The following is a 22,454-nucleotide window of genomic DNA, read 5'->3' as shown; positions in this document are numbered from 1 at the left end:
AATTGCATTATAATAAGATGACAATCATTTTATTGAAAGAAAACACAAATAAGAAGGCATTTGATTTTCAAATTTATTTCTAAATCGCGACATCTGATCAGTTATCTGATTATTACAATTAATTTAAATTTTTAAAAGATAAGAAATGTTATTCAATGTTTTGTTCTATGTTGCTTGAAAATTCATCTTTATAAAGCGCTATATATATAATTAATAGATTTTATTCAAGATAGTAGAAATCTAAAGTCTGACAAGACGTGCATTTGCAAAATTTATGCATATATTTATATATATTTTGTGCAATATGCAATATAAAATGCATTGGTGAAGCGTACAACTAGCGACGTCTAGCAACAAATTGAAAGAAACTTTGATAGACGTTTGTGCATTATTCGTCCAACTACGATGCGTCTACGGTTCTGCTCACGTGGAAAGTCAACGAGGAAAATTTGTGACGTGCTTAACCCACATCCACACCGATGTAAGGTATCCGTGAATATATAAATGTGTGCGTTGTGATTCCCTTTATCTGATTTTCGGTCAAAAACGTCTACACTAAACTAGTTAACGAATTGATTATTTTTCCCTTATGCGTGCAGTATTATTTTGACAGTTGACCTTTCGTATTCGTATAATGTGTAAACTTGTTTATGGAAAAAAACGTGAAAGACTATAGCTAGGTGAGTGAACGTCCAAAGGTCCATGAACGCAATGGGGCCCCTTTGAGTTTCACCAGCTGGTACACTGTCTCTATTCGAGACACACACAAATTTCGTTATTACATGATCACTTTTTACAATCGAATAGCATAATTACTGGAATGTATCAATTAAATCTTTCCAACAAGCAAAGGAATAACCCTGAAAATCCGAACCACCCGAAGGATTATTTTTCTTCAGGACTTTCAGAAGAACACACGCAACAAATACATTCAGGTTATATTGGTGATGTTCAAAATATTGTTACCCCAGATAATATATTTATGCCAACTGCAGATTATACTAAATCCATGGAGAGTTTTCAATCTGTCGATGCACAATCTATTCCTCCACATGAACATGCAGTTTCGAGCATGTATCAGACAAATACCAATAAAGCTGCTACTGATAATGCACCACCTAATATGTATGATCAATGGTATAACAATAATGCTATACCACCACCAATTGAAAACTCGTGGTTCTCGAAAGATAATATACGTGGATCAAAACAATGGCCTGAACAAAGTGTTGAAAATTACGAAAACATTCAACAGCCTTCCGAATTTGTTAATTTAGAAGTAGTTATTCCTGCACTAGAAGAACGTGATATATATGGATCTCGAGATTCTATAAATAGGGAAACATTAGATAATGATCCTAAGGCTCTTGCAAATCTTCAAAAAGAAGCAGTTAATGTACGTGAATATAGACAAGAAGTAAATAATATCGAAGTTCCTTCTATACAACAACACACGCAAAGTCACCGATCTCTACAACAGGAACAAGTATGTTTTGTTTATATGTATTACAATATTTTTTCTATTAATAATATAATATGAACACACACGTGCATTGAGTTTTGATTATAATTATAAATTTGATTTTTAGGCCTTAAACAATTATGAATTTGCTTCAAACGATAGAAACACATTTTTAGAAACAGGAGAGTTAACAGATTCTCATACCGATCATGAATTATCTCCACCGAATCAGGATGATGAGAACGATGAAGTCCCTAACGATATTCCTTTTCTACGTGAAGTTCCTGGTCAATCTAGTTCCATTGATCCTAGAAATGATAGAAATGATCCTGCCGGGCAAGAGCAATATATACAATCTGGTCAGCGATTATCTGATCCAAGAAGAAATGATCCTTCTGGACAAGAACAAGGATTACAAATTAGAAATATATCTGACAGATCCGAACGTCGAGATGTTCCGCCTGGTCAGGAAAGAAGTATATCTTCTCTTTCTCGAAGCGAATCAGATACATTAGAACGTCAGAATGACCCTTCAGGTAGAGAACGTTCTTTGCCTCCACAACAATCTAGAAATGATCCATCAGGGGAAGAGAGATATCAGGTACAATCTCAAATAATGCTAGAATCAAGTGAAATACGTGAAATACCTGGAAGAGGCAACGAACTCGAGGATGTTGCACAGCAATCGGATGGAGGACTTAGACAAATTCCAGGAGGTGCATCTCCTAATGAAACCATTCAATCTTCGGATGATAGATCTACAGGAAGAGTAGTTACAGGATCTCAAGAAGTTCCTTTATCTATTCGTAAGCATATAAAAAATGTTTACAAACATATATCGACATTATATGTCGATCATTTGATTATTAAAGTTTTCACATTTCTTAACTGAATGTTTCAGCCTCTGTTTCGGATCAACCCAGTGATTCTAGAAATAAACGGGAAGAAGCAGTTGGAGCATCTGAAGGAGGTAATCAAAGTGTTCAAGTACCATCCATACGTAAAGATTCGTATGAAAATGAAGATGATGAAGGATCTGGTAACAGTAGAGAAGATAGTAGAGAAAGACACAGAGATGCCAGTCCTGATCGTAGACGTTATGATTACGAAAGAAAGAATGCATAGTGAGTTGTCATGTTAATATTTGTTTATAAATTAATGAAACGTCAAAAAGTAATGTTTAAAAAAAAAAATAAATTTTTTACAGTTACGATCGTGAACGTGAATATGATGATGATTATTATTACGATCGTCGACGCGGTGTAGATAATGAAAGACCGTACAATGATTTCGAACGTCGAGACCTTTCTTATAGAGACGATGATCGTAAGCATCATAGTCGTGATGATTTAGATCGTCATCCAAGGGATGATATAGAAAGAAGAAACAGAGCTAAAGATGAACCAGATGATGGGAGAAGAAGGCAAGATGATCCGCGTAGGAGAGATAGGGGCGATGATCCACGTAGAAGGGATAGAGAAACTAGAGACTACGATTTGAGATATCCTAGAGATAGAGAATACCCCGGTCGTGAAAGAAGAAGGGACGATAGACCTTCTAGACCTAGAAGATACGATGATTATGATATTAGAGATTCGTATAGAAGAGAATATTATGAAGATCCTTATAACAGAAGGTATTTTGAAATATAAATAGAAATGCTACAAATGTACAAATTCTTTTATTGCTACATTCGAAGAATGAAAAGCTTTGTATTAACTTTTTAATATAAATATTTTCAGTTCTAGACCTTCCAGCAGATCTTCTTACAACGACAGAGATAGGGAATATTACATGCGTTCTAGAGATCCTTATTATGCTTACAATGGCAAGTGATATGTCAAAGTAAAAAAATATATATATTTTTATCAGAAAATTATATGTGTATTTTTTTATTTTCTTCAGGATATGGTGGATATGACTATAGTACTCATTATGGTAACAATTATTACGCATATCTTGAGAATTTACGTCGTACCAATCCCGCTGCTTATTCAGAATGGTACCACAAATATTATGCTAGCCAGCATCAACAGCAGCACATATCTAGAGGTGTTAGTAATTATCCAGAGGATAGGGCTAGTGTACATTCAGGACGCAGTTCTTGTGAGGAACGGTAAGCACTATTGATTAATCTTTTGAATCTAATAAATGTATAATAACTGAATGCATAAGTGAACATTCTAAGTCCTTTTATAAATGTCTGAATCTTGTAATATATCAGATTTTGTACAAATTCAAGTGCATGCTTCCATTCACCAAACAAAGCTCTATACGTTTCATATTTTGGTTATCCTGAATGGGGGAAGAATTTTCCACAGAGAAGAACTTCTAGTCACAATTTGAATAGGTGAGACCGAGAGACCTATTTCTCTCGGTTTAGCATTAATATTTGCCAAAATATATAGAATGTACTATTAGTTATTTAAAATGAACTGTAGTCTGTAATGTGATAAAAGTTAGAATTTGTTTATCAATATAAATATCATGTTACATAAATATATCTAAGAATTTAATTTTAGTAGATAATATTTGGTGAAAAAATTTCTTTTATTTGAGCTTTAGTATATATATTTTTTGTCACATTATAATTATATGTTGTAGCTAGGACAATGCTTTTTATAGGTTTTTATTTTTTATAATGTGAATAATGTATATTGTATACGCTGCAATTTATATATTTTATGTATATTTTTTTTATTTTTTTTTTTTTTAATAATGAAAAATATTGTGAAAGATATAACAACACATTAGGTATTATTTTTAGAACCACTGGAGATAAACGAACCTTAGCTCATATGTCACAGTTTGAAGATTCAACAACAACATCTGCACGACTAACACCAACAAAATTTTCAACTTGCCATGTATATGGTAAAGTTATTTTATTATTTTGTAGTGCAAATATTGTATTAATATACTTATCGATAGTTTAGGTATATAATATACTTCATTATTTCTATTAACAATACATCTTTCTTTCAGGATCTTTTTCTGTCGGATCAATAATACATGTTCAACCTAGTTATCCAGCTGATGGTGAGAGAGCTAAAGTGGATATTTTACGAATGGAAAATCTGCTCTTGCATGATCCTGTTGCACGCGATTTACGTGCCTATCCGGGACCTCTAATTAAGCAAGTGTAATTAATAACATTACATTTTATTCATGTATATCTTGGATTAATTTAATGTGTTTCTATTTTCTATTTTTCAAATGTGCACATAGAAATAATAATTTAATAAATTGTAATGTTTATTTTTTGTAGAGGAGTAACGCACAAAAAAACCATAATTAAATACTGTGAAAATAAAATTAAAACAGCAACAGCGAACGATGATATGATTGATCGCGCTTCTTATATACTTTTATATGAATTAATGATTATGCTAATCCAACAAAATGGCGTAAGTAATTTTTATGAAAAATAATTATTAAGGAAAAAGAAAAGTGATTTAATTGTAAATTAATTTTCAGAATGTTGTCGGTGTTGATATAGCAGCACTTTTACTTAGAAATAAAGATGCTTATCCTTATGATGTAAATAAACAAAAATTGCAAGATACGGGAAGAAGAGAGTCTGTGATGTCACAGCGATCTGGAACAAGTGCAAATGGAAATAATGCAGATAATCTATTAACTGCTGAAAAAGTAGAAAATATCAAACAGCAGAAAACTGTAGAACAAATGACAGATGAATTTAGAAATACACTTCTTTATGGATTAGTTCAAGAAGCATTAGGTATATTATTTTGTATACGTTTATATAATCGTATATATATATATATTTTGTTAATTTAAATCTAGTAGTTATTAATATAAATTTATAATATTTTGCAGAATATGCTATGAATGAAGGATTATGGGGACATGCACTTTTTTTAGCTAGCAAATTAGATAAGCGTACTCATGCATCAGTAATGACACAATTTGCAAATAGTTTATCACCTTCTGATCCATTACAAACTTTATATCAGTTGCACTCTGGTCGCATACCAACCATTGTAACAGTAAGGATTTACTATTTTTAATGTAATTGGATTACACACATAATACAATTAATACATTGATATTGATTTCTAATTTGCAGAGTGTAGCAGATCCACGATGGGACGACTGGAGACCTCACTTAGCTATGATTATTTCAAATACATCTGCTAATCCTGAAATTAATCGACGATCAATAACAACACTCGGAGATACTCTTTTTGCGAGAGGGGATATCTATGCTGCTCATTTTTGTTACATTCTGGCACAAGTTGATTTTAGCGCATATGGAGTAAATTCAGCAAAACTTGTTTTAATAGGCTCTAATCATCACAAACCATATTCCGAATTTATGACAACAGAAGCTGTTATGCTAACAGAAATTTATGAATACGCTCGTAATCTTAGCGAGCCTGGGTTTACTTCGGTAGATCTTCAAACTTTTAAATTTGATTTGGCAGTCAAAATGGTTGATTATGGTTTGATAGAAAAAGCATTACTTTATATAGAACAAATTGCAGTTAATATTTTTAATGAACCGTCAAAATATAAAAGGTCTTTTATTATGTCAGTTTATGCATTGGGCGATAAAATTAAATATCATGATCCTGTTTGCAAGGATTCTACTGAAGATGCTGCTAATCTTATTTGGTTAAATAATTTAGCAAAGATTGTGAATAAATGTCAGGTATAATATTTCGTATTATATTATTTTAATTGACAAAATTATAATATATTAAAAAAAGAAGAAGAAAATAATTATATTCTATAATATTATAGATAGGAGAAATAGTTGAAAGTAATACATATGAGTCACAAGTAAACGAAGATCTACAAAGTCAAGATACCCATGATAATAAATTACAATCACAGCAACAACAAATACAACAACAATGGGTATCTAATCAAACTGAGTACAGAGATCGACCAACGTCTGGGATGAATGTTATAAATGCAGATATGCAGTCAGACTGGGAACCAGTATCATTACCATCAACTATACAGCAAGATACGTACGATCAATCTACGCAATATATGCGGAATAATAGTGAAAATAATCAATATCGACAACCTCAGCAACAAGATTATTGGAATCAGCAGCAAACATATTATGAAAATAACTTTGGTAGAAGTGGTACAGTTAATTGGCAGCAACAATCTACTCACGTTCAATACGCTGACGATCAGCCTGACATGGATAATTCTCAACAACAAGAAAAGTGGAACTATGAGGTAAACTGAATATTTCTTAATAATATTTTATAGGATAAATAGAAGAGTGCATTTCTCATATAATCGTTTACATATATACGCATATATGTAATATTGTTACATTATACTGTAACTATTACTCATTTTACTTTTGTCTGTGTTTGTCCATTTCGAGAAGCTTTTATTTCCTGATTTTAAATATCAATGCTTTAATTAAAATTAATTAGGAATATAATATCTTATCTATTTCTTAATGCTTGCATATGGACAGACGGAAAGAGAAGAAAAAACATCTACTCCTGAAGTAAGTAATTACACGCTTACTCTGGGTAATAATCTCAATTCTGAATGGCCATTGGATGGCAAGAGTAATAGCACCTTACGTCGCCGTAAAGTACTGACTACATTAGATTCCTGCGCCTCTTCTGAAACATCACTTTTAAATAGTATATCACAATCTAATTCTACTACAATGGTTTCACGCTTTCATACCCCCGCAAGCTCTGAAATTAACATCGAAAAGTCTAAAAAATTTATTAAATATCCTAAAATATCTACCACTTATCCAAAACTTTTACATGGTAATAAAATTCATCCAAAAGACATACCAAAATCAAAGAAAATTGATCCGAAATATACTAAGCCACCTTCTTCGCAATCTCCCGTTTTCTTGAAATGTAAAGTAAAGAAAAAGACTACAGATGATACAACCGAAGAAGCATCAAATCAGAACATGAAAATTAATTCACAAAAAACAGATTTAGATATTCAATTTGATATTGCACAATTTAATTCTTTTGATGATTCACTTGACACGTTATCAGAAAGCATAAATTTAAACAACAATAATACTAACAATAATACTAGTAATAATAATAATAATAATGGTCAGACATTAGAGCAGTATTGTACTTTTGAAGAAAGAAAGGTTGTAAGAGTGGCACCTCACATTAAAAGAAAAGATGTAATTTGTGATACAGTAGATGCATGGTCATATTCTAACAGTAAAGATTTATCTCAATATAAACCATTAATATTTAGAGGAACTTATCCAATAGATGTACCAATTTCATCTGAAAACAATCATTATTCATTAACAAATACAGATTCTGTTCAGGGACATATTTCTAAAAATTATGATATTGATGTTCCTACATATTGTGAATAGATTATATAATACCAACAGAATATTTAGCGAACTTCTTATAAACATTATCATTCCATTTCTATATAATAAAATGAAATAATGTTGTTAATTATACTGTGCAGTGTCGTGGCTAATATAAGTTTTTTTTGTATAAGAATATTACTACTATTTAGTATCATATTATGTGTGAACAATTTGTATAGAAAATGTTTTCAAATATTTTATTAGAAGTTGCATTATACTACAGTTTATGTATTCGTTATCACACAATGTGTATGTGTATATATATAATAACATACATTATATATATATATACATATATGAACACACAAATATGTTATTATGGTAAGCAGAAAATAAAAATTATTATACTATGTGATACCACTGTGTCTTTAAACATTTATATTTGCCTTTATTCTTAATTAAAAAAAAAAAAGAATGATATATTTGTGTTTCTAAATATTATTATTATATTAGTAGAGTACAAGTAATATAAATGATTTATTTTTAACTGATAAATATATATCAAATATGAGAAACAAGATTTTCTTGTTATTCATTGCATAAATAAATAATATTAATACTTATGCAAATAATCACTTAGACATTAACTTATATACGATGAAATTTAAAGAACAAATTTGCGATTATGAATTATGTATTTCATTTCAGCAAATGCAACCAGCAATTTCTATGACACCTTCCTCGGGTAAACAATATGATCCATTAGAGGAGCTAGATGCCTTAGAAACACCAAGACAAGGTGCTAAATCTACGACAGAAACTAAGAAGACATCTGACAAAAATAGTGAAAAGAAACAAACTAATGGAGGTAGTTCATGGTTCGGAGGTCTTTTCAGTAAATTGGCCCCGAAACCACGTAATCAAATGATACTACCAGATGATAATAATCCTACGGTAACGTATCTATGATAAACTATTTATTTTCTTAAATAATAGAAAAGTTACGATAGACAATTTTATGTTTTATGTAACTAAGGGCTTACGCGGATTTTTGTGGTAATTGATCATCAGTGATTAAATGGAAGATAAGCAGGCCAGTATTATTTGGCTTTGATAAAGTGATTGATTAATTACTAACTTTTTCATTGTTTATTTATCAGTAGAAATTGCATTGTTAACGTGTGAAATATTGCAAGATTTAAACTTCATAAGCCCTATATATAATTGAATAATCAAAGTTATATATAAGCTACAGCATGTTCTACTATAATTAATAATATACATACAATTAATTGAAATACTTTCTTTTACAGATTGTTTGGGATCCTGTTGCAAAAAGATGGATAAATAAAGATGAAGATGCGGATACTAGTACAACATCATTGCCTCCACCACCAAAAGCAACTGACATGGGTTTCAGACCACCATCAATTGAACAAGTTAATACACCGAAACCTACTTTACAACAAAATATAACATCTATAGAGGCAAAGAATATAAATGATTCTAAAATACAGACTAACTACAATATGTTCAAACTACAGAAGGGAAGAAATATGCGTGCTAATTATGTAGATGTAATGAATCGAAATGGTGGAAAAAGTAGTGCAGCATCACAGAGTGTACCAACCCCTGCAACATCTCCATTTGTACCTATGGCTGTATCATCTCCTCAATTATTCATTCCTGCACCAGGTAAAACGAAATTAATCTATATTTGTTTATGGAAATTTTAAAGATTCATAAATTTAATGATACAAATACATTTCATTATTTGATATTGCAGTAAATGATCCAAATGCACCCGTTGACTTTTTAACACCAACTCCAGCACCAAGTATACCTGTTACACACCCCACTGAAAATGTAAATCAAGGAGTAAGTTGGACATAATATTTACATTTCTGAATATTATCTTTATAAATTATTTTAATAGTTAACACATATACAATAATAACAGTACAGTTTCATACAAATTTTCCATCTTAAATAATTTCCATTTGAAACACAACATACACAATACTATTTCTTGTTCTTGCGTTGTGGCTGCAGTATGCTGGTATGCAGCTTAGTTTTTTCTTTAAACATCTTCTGGGAACTGTAATGTTAAAACACTTGAATACCCTTCTTTCCTGTTTCTTTAGAAATTATTTTGTCTAAATCAGCTAAAATGAGTCCTAATTTTCCTTTAGACCTATGTATTTGTATCTGTGCACAAAACAGAGCAATAATGATTTAAATATGAATGAAAAATAAAAAATTAATATATATTAAAATTATATATATATCTCTTTGGTCTAAATTTATGATGTTTTAAAAATTAGAATATAATAAATCATTATAGCTCTGTATAAATGTGTTAACTTCTTTTAAATTAATTGTTCCTGTTGATAGTCCAATTACTAAGCAAACAATTTGATTACTAAGCAAACAATTTACTTATCTTGAAATAGAAGTAAATAAGATACACAAAGTAACAGGATAAAGGTTGAATGTGATAAGCAAGTATTGGGATACTCAACATTAAGTTTTGCTAAAATTTTGTCTCTAAATTTTTATTTATTAATTAAAAGAACATATGATCGAAAGACGATCTATTGTTTCAATGATTATATCGCAGAGAAGAATAATATTTCATCAAATCTCTAACTATTCTTATAGAATATTTTCTTGTACATGTGTTTAATCAATCTTTCTTTTTGTTTCCTTTTGCAAGCAGTCGGGGAGGCAAAATGATGTAGCCAAATAATAATTGTTGCTGATAGTAAGAATATCTATTTTATTAATTTTGAGTTATTTCATACCTAACACGCATGTCTTGTCACAATTGCTTGATGTATATTCACAATATTGGGAACTTGTTTTCTTTGTATATTTAAAATTTTAAATGCTTCTTAAAAATGCTGTTATACAAATAAGTGTCTTTACTCTTCTATTGTTGCGCTAGTTTATTTAGTGTATATTTCTGCCTATATCTTTCTTTTTAGATATTAATCGATCAAATTTATCTATTATTTTATTATTAATTTCTTTTGCACGTGTACAAACAAATATAATTGTTTGACGTAAAGCATATTGTTTTAATAGGAATAAAATAATTAACGTATCAATTTAGTATAATTAATGCATGTACACCTTTCAATAGTAATCAATCTTACATTCCACAACGTAATGAATTGATAAATATATTGAATTCTTTTGAAAATGTATTTACAAAGATTTTGAATTGACTTATTATTTTGTTAGAAACAATCTATTGAAGGGTCGTTAATAAAAACTTATAGAAAGAAATTACATGACATATTTCCTAAAATAGTAATAATGTGCATAATATAAAGTAAATATATATATATATATATATGATACTTAATATTATGACAAGTATTAGTTAGTGAGACAACATTATTATGTTGTATATGGCAAATAGCTCTCTCGATGGAGCTCAACCAGCTCATTATCGCGAGAGGTGCAGAGCTACACAATGAGGGATCCGCGCCTTCTTCAAAGGAATAAGGTAATACAATACGCTAACTTTAAACAGTTATGAAAGTGTGTTCATAAGAAAATATTTATAAAAATAATTATGATTATATTTATACTAAATGTTATTGTATACAATTTAATACGAGTCTGTTTAAATTACTTCTTACAAATATAATTCATTAATGTTAAAACACAGATAAGCTACAGCAATAGAGATTAATCTTTTCTACGTATTATAAAGTCATGTAGATATATCATTTTTATATTATCAATTAATATGGAAAGCTTAGGGAAAGCTTGGTGAAGGATGTATATTTGGTTTTGGTCTTGCAATGTATGGTTATGCATTAAGTAATATATCATTTTAATTTAACTGCTTTGTATCACTATTTTGCACATACATTATTTTATATAAGTTATATTCAAAAATAAATAGACAATTCTTCATTGTGTTCATATTTTTGTACTATGTTGTAAATACATTTAAAAAAATAATATTAATAGGCATTAATATATTCTGCATCGAATCATTTATTTAATTATCAAACATATTCATTTATTTTCATAATTTTAGTATACATATGAGTACTCAGCATAAAGCTATGTTTTAGTTCATTACAAATAATAGACATGATGCCGAACGTATTAAAAATATTAAACGATTTATTAAATTTAATGTAATTGTATTAATGTTTTATATTTTTAAAGGTTTACTTTTAAAAATGTCTATTATAAATTATACTAAAGATATTTTTATTTTTAAGGACCAATGAACAAACTCGGTAATATCAAGAATCGTGTAATGAAGAACGTGCAACATACTGGATATCCATGATAAGTTCGATTACTTATTCTTATTGGAATAATTGTTAATTAAACGAATTTCTTGTGTCTCATACAAGTTGGATTTATTATATAAAGTGTATATTATTGGTGTACGGCTGGCTGAAACTCTGTCAACATATTATAGATTTTTAACTTACATTTCGAAACGAATCCATTTTTAATAGCATAATAATCAAGAATTATATGAAATTTTATTATAGATAGAAAATTTAGATAAAATTTCAGAATTATTATTAAGTCTAGTTATATATTAGTAAAATACAAAAAACAAAATAAGCAATTACTTTTAATTTTAGGATTGAAACATTCTGACAACTAGTGAGCAATGCAATATCTTCTTAATTAAAGGGAATATATTATTCTGTTTAAAAATATCCTTTTGTAATATTCCCTCTTAGAAAATTACTTTATACTTTTTGATGAAAGCATAAATACAATACTTTTTACTTTCCAATTGGTAATGCACATTGATGGTTTAACTCTTAAATATTTTAAATATATTTTTTTTTTTGAAATTCTATTCTTCTGTCAAATAATATCGCTATCTTTAAAATGAATGGATATATTATCTTTGAAATCACTATGGTACTTTTGTCATCTTGTTAATATCTATGCTCGAATATTATTATATACATTTATTTTTAAAACATTTAAAAGAATTAATAAATTAAATGCAAACTATAAATAAAAGATTCCTCAGAATGCATGCTTGCAAAGGACTCATTTATTTAAGAACAAATTATTACAATTATTAATGAAAAGCAAAAATAATCTTTTTTTTTCTTGCAATTATATATAATTTATATCAAATATAAATAATTAGTCCTTTGTGAAAACTATGTAATAAATAATGGAAATGCTACAGAGTTTATAACATAGTGATTATACAAATCTATTATACTAAACATGGCCTTGGGTATGTGCTACAATTCCAAGTCTGATTTTATATGCTGGCAAAACTACATGAATGAAAAGGGTAAACTGAAGGATGTTAACAAACAGAAATGTTATGAATTTTGTCTATTAATGTGTAAGAATGAATAAGTATTGTTAATAATAGATAAATTATTAAGATATTGATACACCAATGTAATGTAACTGCCATCCTATAAGATTGTAAAGGAGAGGAAAAAGGCATAGTATAATGTAGTTTTTATGGCGGAATAATGTTGTAGTTCAAAAAGTTTTCCTAATACTTTCAATACAATTTTAAATATCCTACAGGTTGTGAAATTGTGAAATGAGGAAAGTAGAAAGATTAATTTTTTGTGTGTTGTTTCTTTTTTTAATGCATATTCGTGAATTTTATTATTTAATCGAATTACGCGTGCGTCTTGTTCTCATTTGCAAGATTGCTGTTATTATTTGATTGTCAAATTATCATAGAGGTTTAATAACATTATTATCAATAATAACAAACAAATCTGAACTCTACATTACATCTGCATCCATTTCCAAGTAAACTTGCATTATGATCAATAATTATATGCTGATATGAAAGAAAGAAAAATCAATATGTACAAATATAATGTAAATTTTGAATTGATAAAGTGTATGCATAACTTACTACGAATACAAAATTACTTTAAGATTATTTTATTAATTACTGCTGGGTGTTTATATTTAATGAAAATGTATATTATTTTTCGATCACTGTTTGAAACTTTGTTCATCAAAGTATTATAACAAAGCGAATATGACAAAATGTTTTAAGGTTCATCATTTTATCGATCTCATTCTTTTTAAATAAGATATTAATGATATATCTCTCTCTCTGTATTATACTTGACGATTAATGGTGCGCTAACAATTTTTCTCTTTTAATTGCTATATAAATTCCTGTACACATTTTTATTCTTACGACATAGTAATAAATTGAAATACTACATTTACGAGTTACAAGAACATGATTACAATAGAATATGTGAAATGCCGTGTACTTATATATACATGGTATTTAAAAGATTTGTAAATATTTCAAATATTATAAGTTGTGTGCTTGGAGAAAAATTCGAAAGTCAATTTTACTGTTAATATTTAACAGCAGATTTAATATACAATTCTCCTCGTATTACCTAAAGTTTTAAACATTTTCATTAGGACAAATCCTATATATACCATTAATAAAAGTGCACTGCATGTCTAATTTTTGAACTACGCATTCAATGATATAACAAAGTAGAGCGTCAGGTTTGAATTGCATTGAAATAATGAGTTATTATATGTTAATTTGAATATCAACAAGAGCTTAAGATTATTAATATTATGTTTTTGGTATATAAAAATACGTTATAAAAATAAATTTATTTTAATGCAATGTCTATACCTAAAATCTCTAATGGTGATACATTATCATATGTGGAGAAGCAAAATGCAAAGATTTTAAGATTAATGTTAACAAGTTATATTGAAGTATTAAGTTGAGCTGGTATGTTATATATGTATAGGATGGTTGAAAAATGATACGAATGGGCTTGATTTAAAATGCTAAGTATAAATATATATATATATATAAATACATAATTTAGAATTCAACAAAGTTGTATGTTTATGGGAAATATGGATAATATTAAATGTATAATGTATATTGATAATATAACAACGGATGTCATATTGCTATTACTATAATAATAAACTATAACTGAAGGAATATAATTTTGATAATTGTTATATTTGTAAAAATTTCCATTCAAAAGCTTATCTGTTGATTTTACTTATAAAAGAGGACGCTCTATGTAAGACATGTCACAACTGTAGTTTCATTCTTACTCATCAATCTGTTCCCTTATTTTTCTTTTTGTTCTCAACATTTTCTTTATTAAAATTTAAAATAATGAGTGGACGCGGAGCTTTATTAGTTTTAGAAGGCTGTGACAAAGTAGGAAAATCGACTCAAGCGAAATTATTAGTCGAGGCATTAAATAATCTTAACATTCCTGCTATAGGTAAATCATTTCCAGGTTAGTATTTTATTTTACGCCGATATCGCTTAAATAATATAATATTAATTATTAATATATTATAATGTCATTTATTAGTTTGTATTTTAGTTGTACATTCCTTAAATTTGTCATATAAGAGAATTTTTACCTTATTATCATAGTGGAAATTTTTGGCGGGATATTGCGTTATTTGGTAAAACAGATATCATTTATTTTTTCTTTTTCATCACTATGAAATTAATCGAAGAATATGCTAGAACAAGAAAAAAAATTTAATGATATTTATATTTATAACAAAATACACGCTATTTATTTTAAACTAATTAATTATATGTAAATAATAAAAATACCGTCATTACCGATAGATACCGCTCTCTGGTAAACTTTATAAGTAGAGCGCGCTAAATTTGAAATTTTTTAAAATCGAATATGCTAATATGTTATATGAAAATTGATAAAAATCTAATTATGAATGAAGAACTTATTTCTAATTTACAACTGTATTTTTGTTTTTTAAAGATAGGACAACTGAGATAGGTGAATTGTTAAACAAATTTTTAAGGAAAGAAATTGAATTCCCGGCAGAAGCAGCACACCTATTATTTTCAGCTAATAGATGGGAATGTAAACAAAATATTATAAAAACTCTTATGGAAGGCACTACATTGGTTCTCGATAGGTATACATTATTGATTAACAACATTTTTCCTTGATAGGAAAGAAATGAAAGAACATATTTCTATTTTTGTAGATATGCATTTTCTGGTGCAGCATATACAGCAGCTGCTACTGGTAGAAGTTTGGCTTGGTGTCAGGAAGCAGATCGTGGACTTCCTTCTCCGGACTTAGTAGCTTTTTTCAAAACTAATGATCGAATAAAAAATTTGTCCACGTGGGATGGAGAAAGATATGACAATATGGCATTTCAAGAAAAAGTATCATATAATTTCGATAGACTTAATGACGGCACTTGGAAAATTATAAATAGTAAAGAAGATATATATACAATACATAAAGAATTATTAAGAATTGCATTAGATACTATTCAATGTGTTAAAAATCGGTTTATATGTCAATTATGAATTTTCATTTATTTATCAATGGGATCATCATAATATATCGATATCTTTAAATCTTTCAAGAATATATGTATAAATCAACCACGGAAGTATTTAACAAATTGAATGATCAATGAACGATAATTATACGAAGCAGTTGTACTTGCCCACTTAATAAATCTTGTACAACTGTTTATTTTTAATAACTATTTTTTTATGACATATGTAACATTTCATTGTAATAAAAAGTATTAGTAAATATAATTAGCATTTTAAGCATTTAACAAGATAGTTAGCATTGTTAAAAATATATAATAAATTTGATAATGCAAATAATATTTATTTATTTATATTGTTCACACACACACATACACACAAGTCTCTTCATCACGTGAAACCTGCTTTACGTGGAGATCCTCTATTGAATAAAATATAATATATTTAATAAAAAAACGTAAACATTATATAGTAGAAATATTTGCGCTGAGCTTAGATGTTTATACGTACTAACATCTGAACTGATTATAATCAAATGACATATCGCGTAGCATGGCTCGAAATTACATGCCTGGCAGTAAATTCTGTTTACATTACGTTTGTCAACTTCGTGTTAGTAATGAAAATTTGTCACATTAATTATTTAAAAAATAAATTAATACAGCGTTGGTTGGAGGGTTGAGAAGCGGCGTTAGAAGAGAGAGAGAAAGAGAAAGAGAGAGGTATTTTATAAAGGAAAAAAAAAATACTAAAATTAATTATTCTCAAATTGAATAAATGAGAAATATAAAATGACGGTTTAATTCTTTTCTTTTTCCTTAAAAAACCAATATAATTGTTTTATACAAAATGAAAAAAAAAAAAAATAAAAGAAAAATATATCTTTCGTATAGAACGCATTGAAATGTATGTATACGATAAATTTTTTATCATTGCTATTATTTTTTTTTATTGTCATTACTGTTGTTTTCTGTGTGTTTCTCTTATATTCTTTTATAGAATACTTAAAAGAAGAAAGTATGTTTCCATCGTAATAGAATTTTGTATCAGGTGAATAGGAACAACACGTTATATCGCGAAGATCGAAACATAAAATAGTATATTACTCGATGGTGGTACCAAAAGCGTCAATTTTTCTACCACTCCTCCGGTTATCCTGTCGTTCATCAAGGGATATACTGCCTAGAATAACACATACATATGCGAAGGATTTGTGCTTGTATCACTTAAGTAAACATCGGCTGCGCAGGTGCGCAAATACATACTTGTTTATGCTGTTTGCATATTCGCGAACATACGTAGAACGTAATTGTAACGTTACTTCCTTTGGATGCAGTCGTCCGTGATTAGATTCATGTGTGCTCGCGTCATATTTAGAAAAAATATTATAAAATAATAATAATAATAATAATAATATAGATTATATTTGTTTTTAATATATAAAAGAGACAAAAAAATAAAAACAATAGCGCGTGAACGTATTTTTATATTAAGTGTACACGGGGGCAAAATCTTAATTACACTGTGCGATTTTAATATCATGAAAATGTAAGTACGATTTAATATATTCGTAATTTTGCGCGAGAATGAAAATTCGTCTAAGAAAAAAGTTTTCTATATGCACATTTTCTCTTTCTCTCTTTCTCTACTCGCACGTATTATTCTTTTTCACTTGATACAAAAAATAAAAAAAAAAAAGATACACAATTACGAATTCTTATAATTTGTATAATAATATTGTATTGATCTTAGATTTATTTCGAAAAATCGAAAATAAAAAATAAATCGAAAATAAAATAAAAAGAAGCAGGATAAGATACTCAATATACGATTTAAGACAAATTCTTCAACGTATATCATCATTTCTTGCATTCCTTCTTGGAAAGATTCGTGTCTAAGAACCATTCTGTAAGATTCTTATATAACTCTATCCCGAAAATAAATGATTTTGTATCCGACCATAAACAGTAACAACGGTACGTTTTGTTTTTTGTTTTTCTTATACCCTTACAGAGAAAATATTTCTAATTGAATAAAATATAAAGAGAGAAGATCACTTATATCTTATTATTTTGTAGATAAAAATAATATAATGGAATTTAAACCAAAAACGTTTGATTTGGAGACTGCATTCGAGACATCTAAGAGAAGACAAATGAAAAAATTTCGTGGTCGAGATTCACCCCTTTACACTGCCATTTATCCGGCAGTTTATATAATGCGAATTTTTGGATTCGTACCGTACACGTTTTCGAAAGATCGTTTAGTACCTTCCAATACTAATATGATATTTACATTTCTTTTTTTCTCCATTTATAGTTACAACATGTATACTATTATTATGCAATTTGTAACTTCGGCGAGACAAAAACCTATCGTCGGTTGTACTGGATATATAAAGGTAACAGATTATATTTAAAAAAAAAATGAATATTATATATATATATATATAGAATAAGATTCTTTCTCATCGATTATCCTTCTTACTCTACGACAAGATTAATCGTAAGCTTGGATTCATGACCTACTACTTGGAACGATCATTTTTCATATTGGCAAGGAAAAATGATGTAAAATTATTATGTGAATATCTTTATTTTTGTGTATTAATTACAGGTGATATGTAATTATCTAACTACGGTATATAGTTTATTGTTAACCGTAATGTCGAGAAATAAATTCGTACAAATTTGGAACAATATGCAAGATTACGACGACGCTGTTAGATTATTAGGATATCCGCAAAAGGAAACTAAAACTAAAATAGGATGTTGGATGTTAATATTGCTGAATATTCTCCTATGGACATTGGTCAATCAAAGTGGGATGTACGCTTTTAATGAAACCTGGTTTTCCAATGTAACTTACATGTCCGTGTATTTCGGTAGTTGTATGGCCGTGTACAAATTTATTGGAATGACATTTTTATTGGGTCAACGATTTCATCATCTCAATCAGTTAACAAAGAAATATATATCCTCGAAAAGATGCAATTCTCAACAAATAAAAATTGACATTAAAGTATAAATATATATATATATATATATATGAAAGATTTTTATTTTTTTTTCTAATAATATTTTATTTTTATATATTTTTAATAATTCTTTTTCTTTTTTTCCAGACTATACAAGCTTGGCATAACGAGCTTATGATTGACGGAGAAAATTTGAATGCTTTGTTTACGTGGGCTATACTCTTATGGTTAGCCAATTTGAGTATTCATAGTGTTAGCGATTTATATTTTATCATAGATAGATTATTAAACACTTGGGATGATTTTCATTTTCCATCGGTTGCTTGCTTAGGAAGTTGGTTTTTAGCTACCACTTCTCAACTTTTAATATTACACATTTCTTGCGACTACGCTTCTACTCAGGTAAAAATATTACCATTATAACATTTGCATTTTTATAATTTCATACAAAATTCGAATGTTACAGTCCAGCGGAATAGGAGAACTTATGATCGAATGGCAAGCTTATTTAATAACAAAAAATTCTCTAGAGGTGAATACAAACATTTATAGGATTCGTTTCCTAAAAAAAAATTCTTTCGTAACGTGAATCCTTTTTTTTTCCCTAACCTGTCGTAGATCTAGTCTTGAAACTCGGAGTTGGTTTTTTTTTCGTATAAAATATATCGCTGGGTACGAAACTTTTACAAAAGGAGCCAGTTTTATTGTAGCTAAACAAATTCCTTTTCCTTTCGTTTAAAGAAAGGAAAACCTTTCCTTTTCTATACAGGTTTCTTTTTCTATCTTTTTCCTCTTCCCTATTTCTTTTTATTTTCTTCTTCTTTAAAGAAGTAAAAACAAATAAATAAAAAAGAGATGTAGGAAGAATCTTTTATCTCTACTTGTGTTCCCAATACTTTCTAATCTTTTGTTCTTTTTTTTTTCTCTTTTTTTATAAAAGGCACCGATAGAAAGATCATTGAATTACATCAATCGAAAATTACAGTTCACCGCTGCGGGATGTTTTAGCATCGAGTTACCATTGATACGTTCGGTAAGTCAAAAAGAAAATCGAGGTGTTGATTGTTAATCAACAAATTGTATTGCAACAAAGCATCATTACAAAAATCATTTCTAATAATATAATAATAATATATTATAATTGCAGATAGCTTCATTGGTTACCACGTATTTGGTTATACTATTGCAATTGCAATGAGTAATAATATCGATTTTATTTATACCTAATTCTTTTGTTTTTAATATTACCGTCATGATATTATAAAACCAGTCGAATCGCATTAAATGTAACATTGTTTTTAGCGAGAAGGTATCGAGAACTCGAGATTATAAAGGTTAAGAGTAGTTCGCGATATTGATTTTACGTTCTACGAGTGAATATATTCACACACTTTACCGAGAACTTCTATTGTTTTATATTTAATGAATTGAAATATAAAAAAAATGAGACTCATTAAAACGCATACTATTTGCATTTATTATCTTTCCTTAAATTAATCCATTCGATGTTTGAATAACGAAAGAGAAGGGGGTTTTTTCTCTAAATTGAAAAGGCAAGGACCATGCACGATAATAAATTAAATAAAAAGTATAAAAAAATGAATATAAGAAACATAATAATTATCGAACGACGACGAGATATATTTCTCGGATAAATTCATTGTTTAATATCTTTAGGAAAAAAAATGATAAATGTAAAATTGTGTAATTGCAAAAACGAATTTGTTAATAAATAATTTCTAACAGATAAGAGTAACAATCCGAACGTTAACGATAGCATCTATCGTAATGGAATGAAAAATTAAACGAGTTAGAATATTGCAAGAAGATAATCAATGATCGATTTTTAATCATATTTTGATGCACGATTTTCGTCGAACGATAAAATAAGATAAAATAAGAAAAGAAGGAAGAAAGGATACGAAATAATTGCAATGCAGAGTATTTTAAGAAAAAGAAAAATTGTGTGGGTAAATGTAAAGTGTATGTGAATGTATTTAAAGAGACCTAATCTCTTGAAAAATATTCAAACATTGCGTGAAGTTAACAAATTAGTATGACTGTTTACAATGAGAGTATAAAAAAAGAGAGGCAGAGAACGAGTGAGAGAAAGAAGAGAAATACGAAAGAAGAGATGATTATTCGAAGTGAAAAGTGAAAGAAAAGCTTTAAATAAAAGCAGAGAGCATTTATTTTTGTACAATTAGTTTGCTAAATTCATCTTGTCTTTCCCAAAAAAGAAAAAAAAATAAAGAAGAAGAAGAAGAAGAAAAAAAAATAGCAAGATCCAGAAAAGATCTGAAAGAAGGAAAGAAAGAAAGAAAGAAAGGGTGAAGTTCATTGACACTCTGCGATTTGCGTTAACGTTAAAGTGTTGCATCTATTTTCTACACCATTGCTCTGGAAAATTGCTTTTTCCTCTTTTAAATTCTTCTTACTCTATTTTTTTACATTTTTCTTTTTTCCTTCTTTTTTTTTTTTATAAAATAGTACGAATTTTACTTACCTACCATCGTAGAATGAAAAATTAAGTTAACGTACTACAAATATTGGATATATTCTTTGTTTTTCTTTTTTTTGTGATTTAACGAACCGAAACGATAATCTAGCACCTTTTTTATAACGTTTCAAAAGCAAATAAGAAATATTTAAGAAGGAATAAAAATAAATGAAAAGAGAAATCATTTCGTTTGTATATGTGAGAATAAAATAAAATTAAAAGATAAATTATATTTAATTTTCTATGAGCTCCGCAGCATAGGAAAAATTACCTTCGATTTTATTTAAACGATATTTTTATGCGATTTTCTTTAACCCTTTGAATGCTATATGGGTGCATAGATATATTTTTTTATCTATCTATTATCATGGTTCGAAATTCTTTTCTTTTTCTTTTCGTTTATTTTATATCAAAATAGTTATCAAATTAGTAATAAAATCATCAAAGGGTTAATAAAAAGTTTAACAGGAAGCAAGCTTCGACACTTTCATTTTTACAAAACATAATAAAAAAGTACTATATATGTATAAGTAACATATATAAGTAATATATATATATCAGTCAACCCTCCTATAACGCGGTGAGTGCGTACCGCGTTATATGGAAACCGCGCTATAAGAAACTCGGATTTAACCGTACAAACCAGGCTAATTCGTAGCGCGTTCTATGGAAACCGGCTACCGCGTTGTATGGAAACCGCGCTATAAAAACGCAGAATTAGTACAAATCACATTATTCGTACCGCGTTATATGGAGACCAATAAGGACAAGATAAATTATAAATTATTTTTATTGAATTGAAGAGTTTATATAAAGAAATGATATCAAAACTAAACTGAAAAACTGTTTTCCAACAAAAACAAGAAAGACTTTGTAAAA

General features: G+C 28.4%; 3 protein-coding genes across 10 annotated transcripts; all 3 read left to right on the top strand.

The window, feature by feature from the left end:
• Positions 1 to 368: 368 nt before the first annotated feature.
• On the top strand, positions 369 to 14,756 carry LOC122522990 (protein transport protein Sec16A). Of its 8 annotated transcripts, none has more exons than XM_043644471.1 (19): positions 371 to 1,486; positions 1,590 to 2,268; positions 2,364 to 2,586; positions 2,670 to 3,098; positions 3,205 to 3,290; positions 3,368 to 3,578; positions 4,230 to 4,336; positions 4,448 to 4,604; positions 4,731 to 4,869; positions 4,940 to 5,204; positions 5,303 to 5,472; positions 5,553 to 6,137; positions 6,230 to 6,682; positions 6,933 to 6,965; positions 8,481 to 8,726; positions 9,086 to 9,467; positions 9,559 to 9,650; positions 11,200 to 11,286; positions 12,020 to 14,756. In XM_043644471.1, exons 1-19 carry the CDS (start codon positions 821 to 823, stop codon positions 12,026 to 12,028), a joined length of 5,019 nt encoding a protein of 1,672 aa, XP_043500406.1. In that variant the 5' UTR covers positions 371 to 820; the 3' UTR covers positions 12,029 to 14,756. The 8 variants fall into 8 exon arrangements, with proteins under 8 accessions (XP_043500405.1, XP_043500404.1, XP_043500406.1 ...); XM_043644473.1 differs by lacking the exon at positions 11,200 to 11,286 and adding an exon at positions 10,492 to 10,536 and having other exon boundaries at positions 372 to 1,486; XM_043644474.1 differs by lacking the exon at positions 12,020 to 14,756 and adding an exon at positions 10,492 to 10,536 and having other exon boundaries at positions 372 to 1,486; positions 11,200 to 11,285.
• Positions 13,008 to 16,297, top strand: LOC122523204 (thymidylate kinase). The gene is made up of 4 exons (XM_043644859.1): positions 13,008 to 13,077; positions 14,744 to 15,061; positions 15,563 to 15,722; positions 15,795 to 16,297. The coding sequence occupies exons 1-4, from the start codon at positions 13,008 to 13,010 to the stop codon at positions 16,123 to 16,125; spliced, it is 879 nt and encodes a 292-aa protein (XP_043500794.1). The 3' UTR covers positions 16,126 to 16,297.
• A 788-nt stretch (positions 16,298 to 17,085) lies between these two features.
• Positions 17,086 to 20,534, top strand: LOC122523014 (gustatory receptor 68a-like). Its single transcript, XM_043644530.1, has 8 exons — positions 17,086 to 17,646; positions 17,851 to 18,074; positions 18,177 to 18,499; positions 18,715 to 19,119; positions 19,223 to 19,477; positions 19,542 to 19,607; positions 20,016 to 20,108; positions 20,223 to 20,534. Exons 2-8 carry the CDS (start codon positions 18,041 to 18,043, stop codon positions 20,271 to 20,273), a joined length of 1,227 nt encoding a protein of 408 aa, XP_043500465.1. The 5' UTR covers positions 17,086 to 17,646; positions 17,851 to 18,040; the 3' UTR covers positions 20,274 to 20,534.
• Positions 20,535 to 22,454: the final 1,920 nt, after the last annotated feature.

The sequence above is a fragment of the Polistes fuscatus genome, unplaced genomic scaffold (genome assembly GCF_010416935.1).
Source record: "Polistes fuscatus isolate 324 unplaced genomic scaffold, CU_Pfus_HIC Scaffold6, whole genome shotgun sequence".
In the NCBI taxonomy this organism is placed as follows: domain Eukaryota; kingdom Metazoa; phylum Arthropoda; class Insecta; order Hymenoptera; family Vespidae; genus Polistes; species Polistes fuscatus.
This window is presented reverse-complemented; position numbering and strand designations above follow the sequence as displayed.

Excerpts from the sequence above, each read along its gene's own strand:
- LOC122523014 (XM_043644530.1), top strand. The coding sequence starts at position 18,041 with ATGATTTTGTATCCGACCATAAACAGTAACAACG. Across the intron at positions 19,608-20,015 it reads TAACAAAAAATTCTCTAGAG|GCACCGATAGAAAGATCATT; the intron begins GTGAATACAAAC and ends TTTTTATAAAAG. Across the intron at positions 20,109-20,222 it reads AGTTACCATTGATACGTTCG|ATAGCTTCATTGGTTACCAC; the intron begins GTAAGTCAAAAA and ends TTATAATTGCAG.
- LOC122523204 (XM_043644859.1), top strand. The coding sequence starts at position 13,008 with ATGGCCTTGGGTATGTGCTACAATTCCAAGTCTGATTTTATATGCTGG. Across the intron at positions 13,078-14,743 it reads AAACTACATGAATGAAAAGG|TGAAGGAATATAATTTTGAT; the intron begins GTAAACTGAAGG and ends ATAAACTATAAC. Across the intron at positions 15,062-15,562 it reads TATAGGTAAATCATTTCCAG|ATAGGACAACTGAGATAGGT; the intron begins GTTAGTATTTTA and ends TGTTTTTTAAAG.
- LOC122522990 (XM_043644469.1), top strand. The coding sequence starts at position 821 with ATGTATCAATTAAATCTTTCCAACAAGCAAAGGAATAACCCTGAAAAT. Across the intron at positions 3,579-4,229 it reads CGCAGTTCTTGTGAGGAACG|AACCACTGGAGATAAACGAA; the intron begins GTAAGCACTATT and ends TATTATTTTTAG. Across the intron at positions 4,605-4,730 it reads GGACCTCTAATTAAGCAAGT|AGGAGTAACGCACAAAAAAA; the intron begins GTAATTAATAAC and ends TATTTTTTGTAG.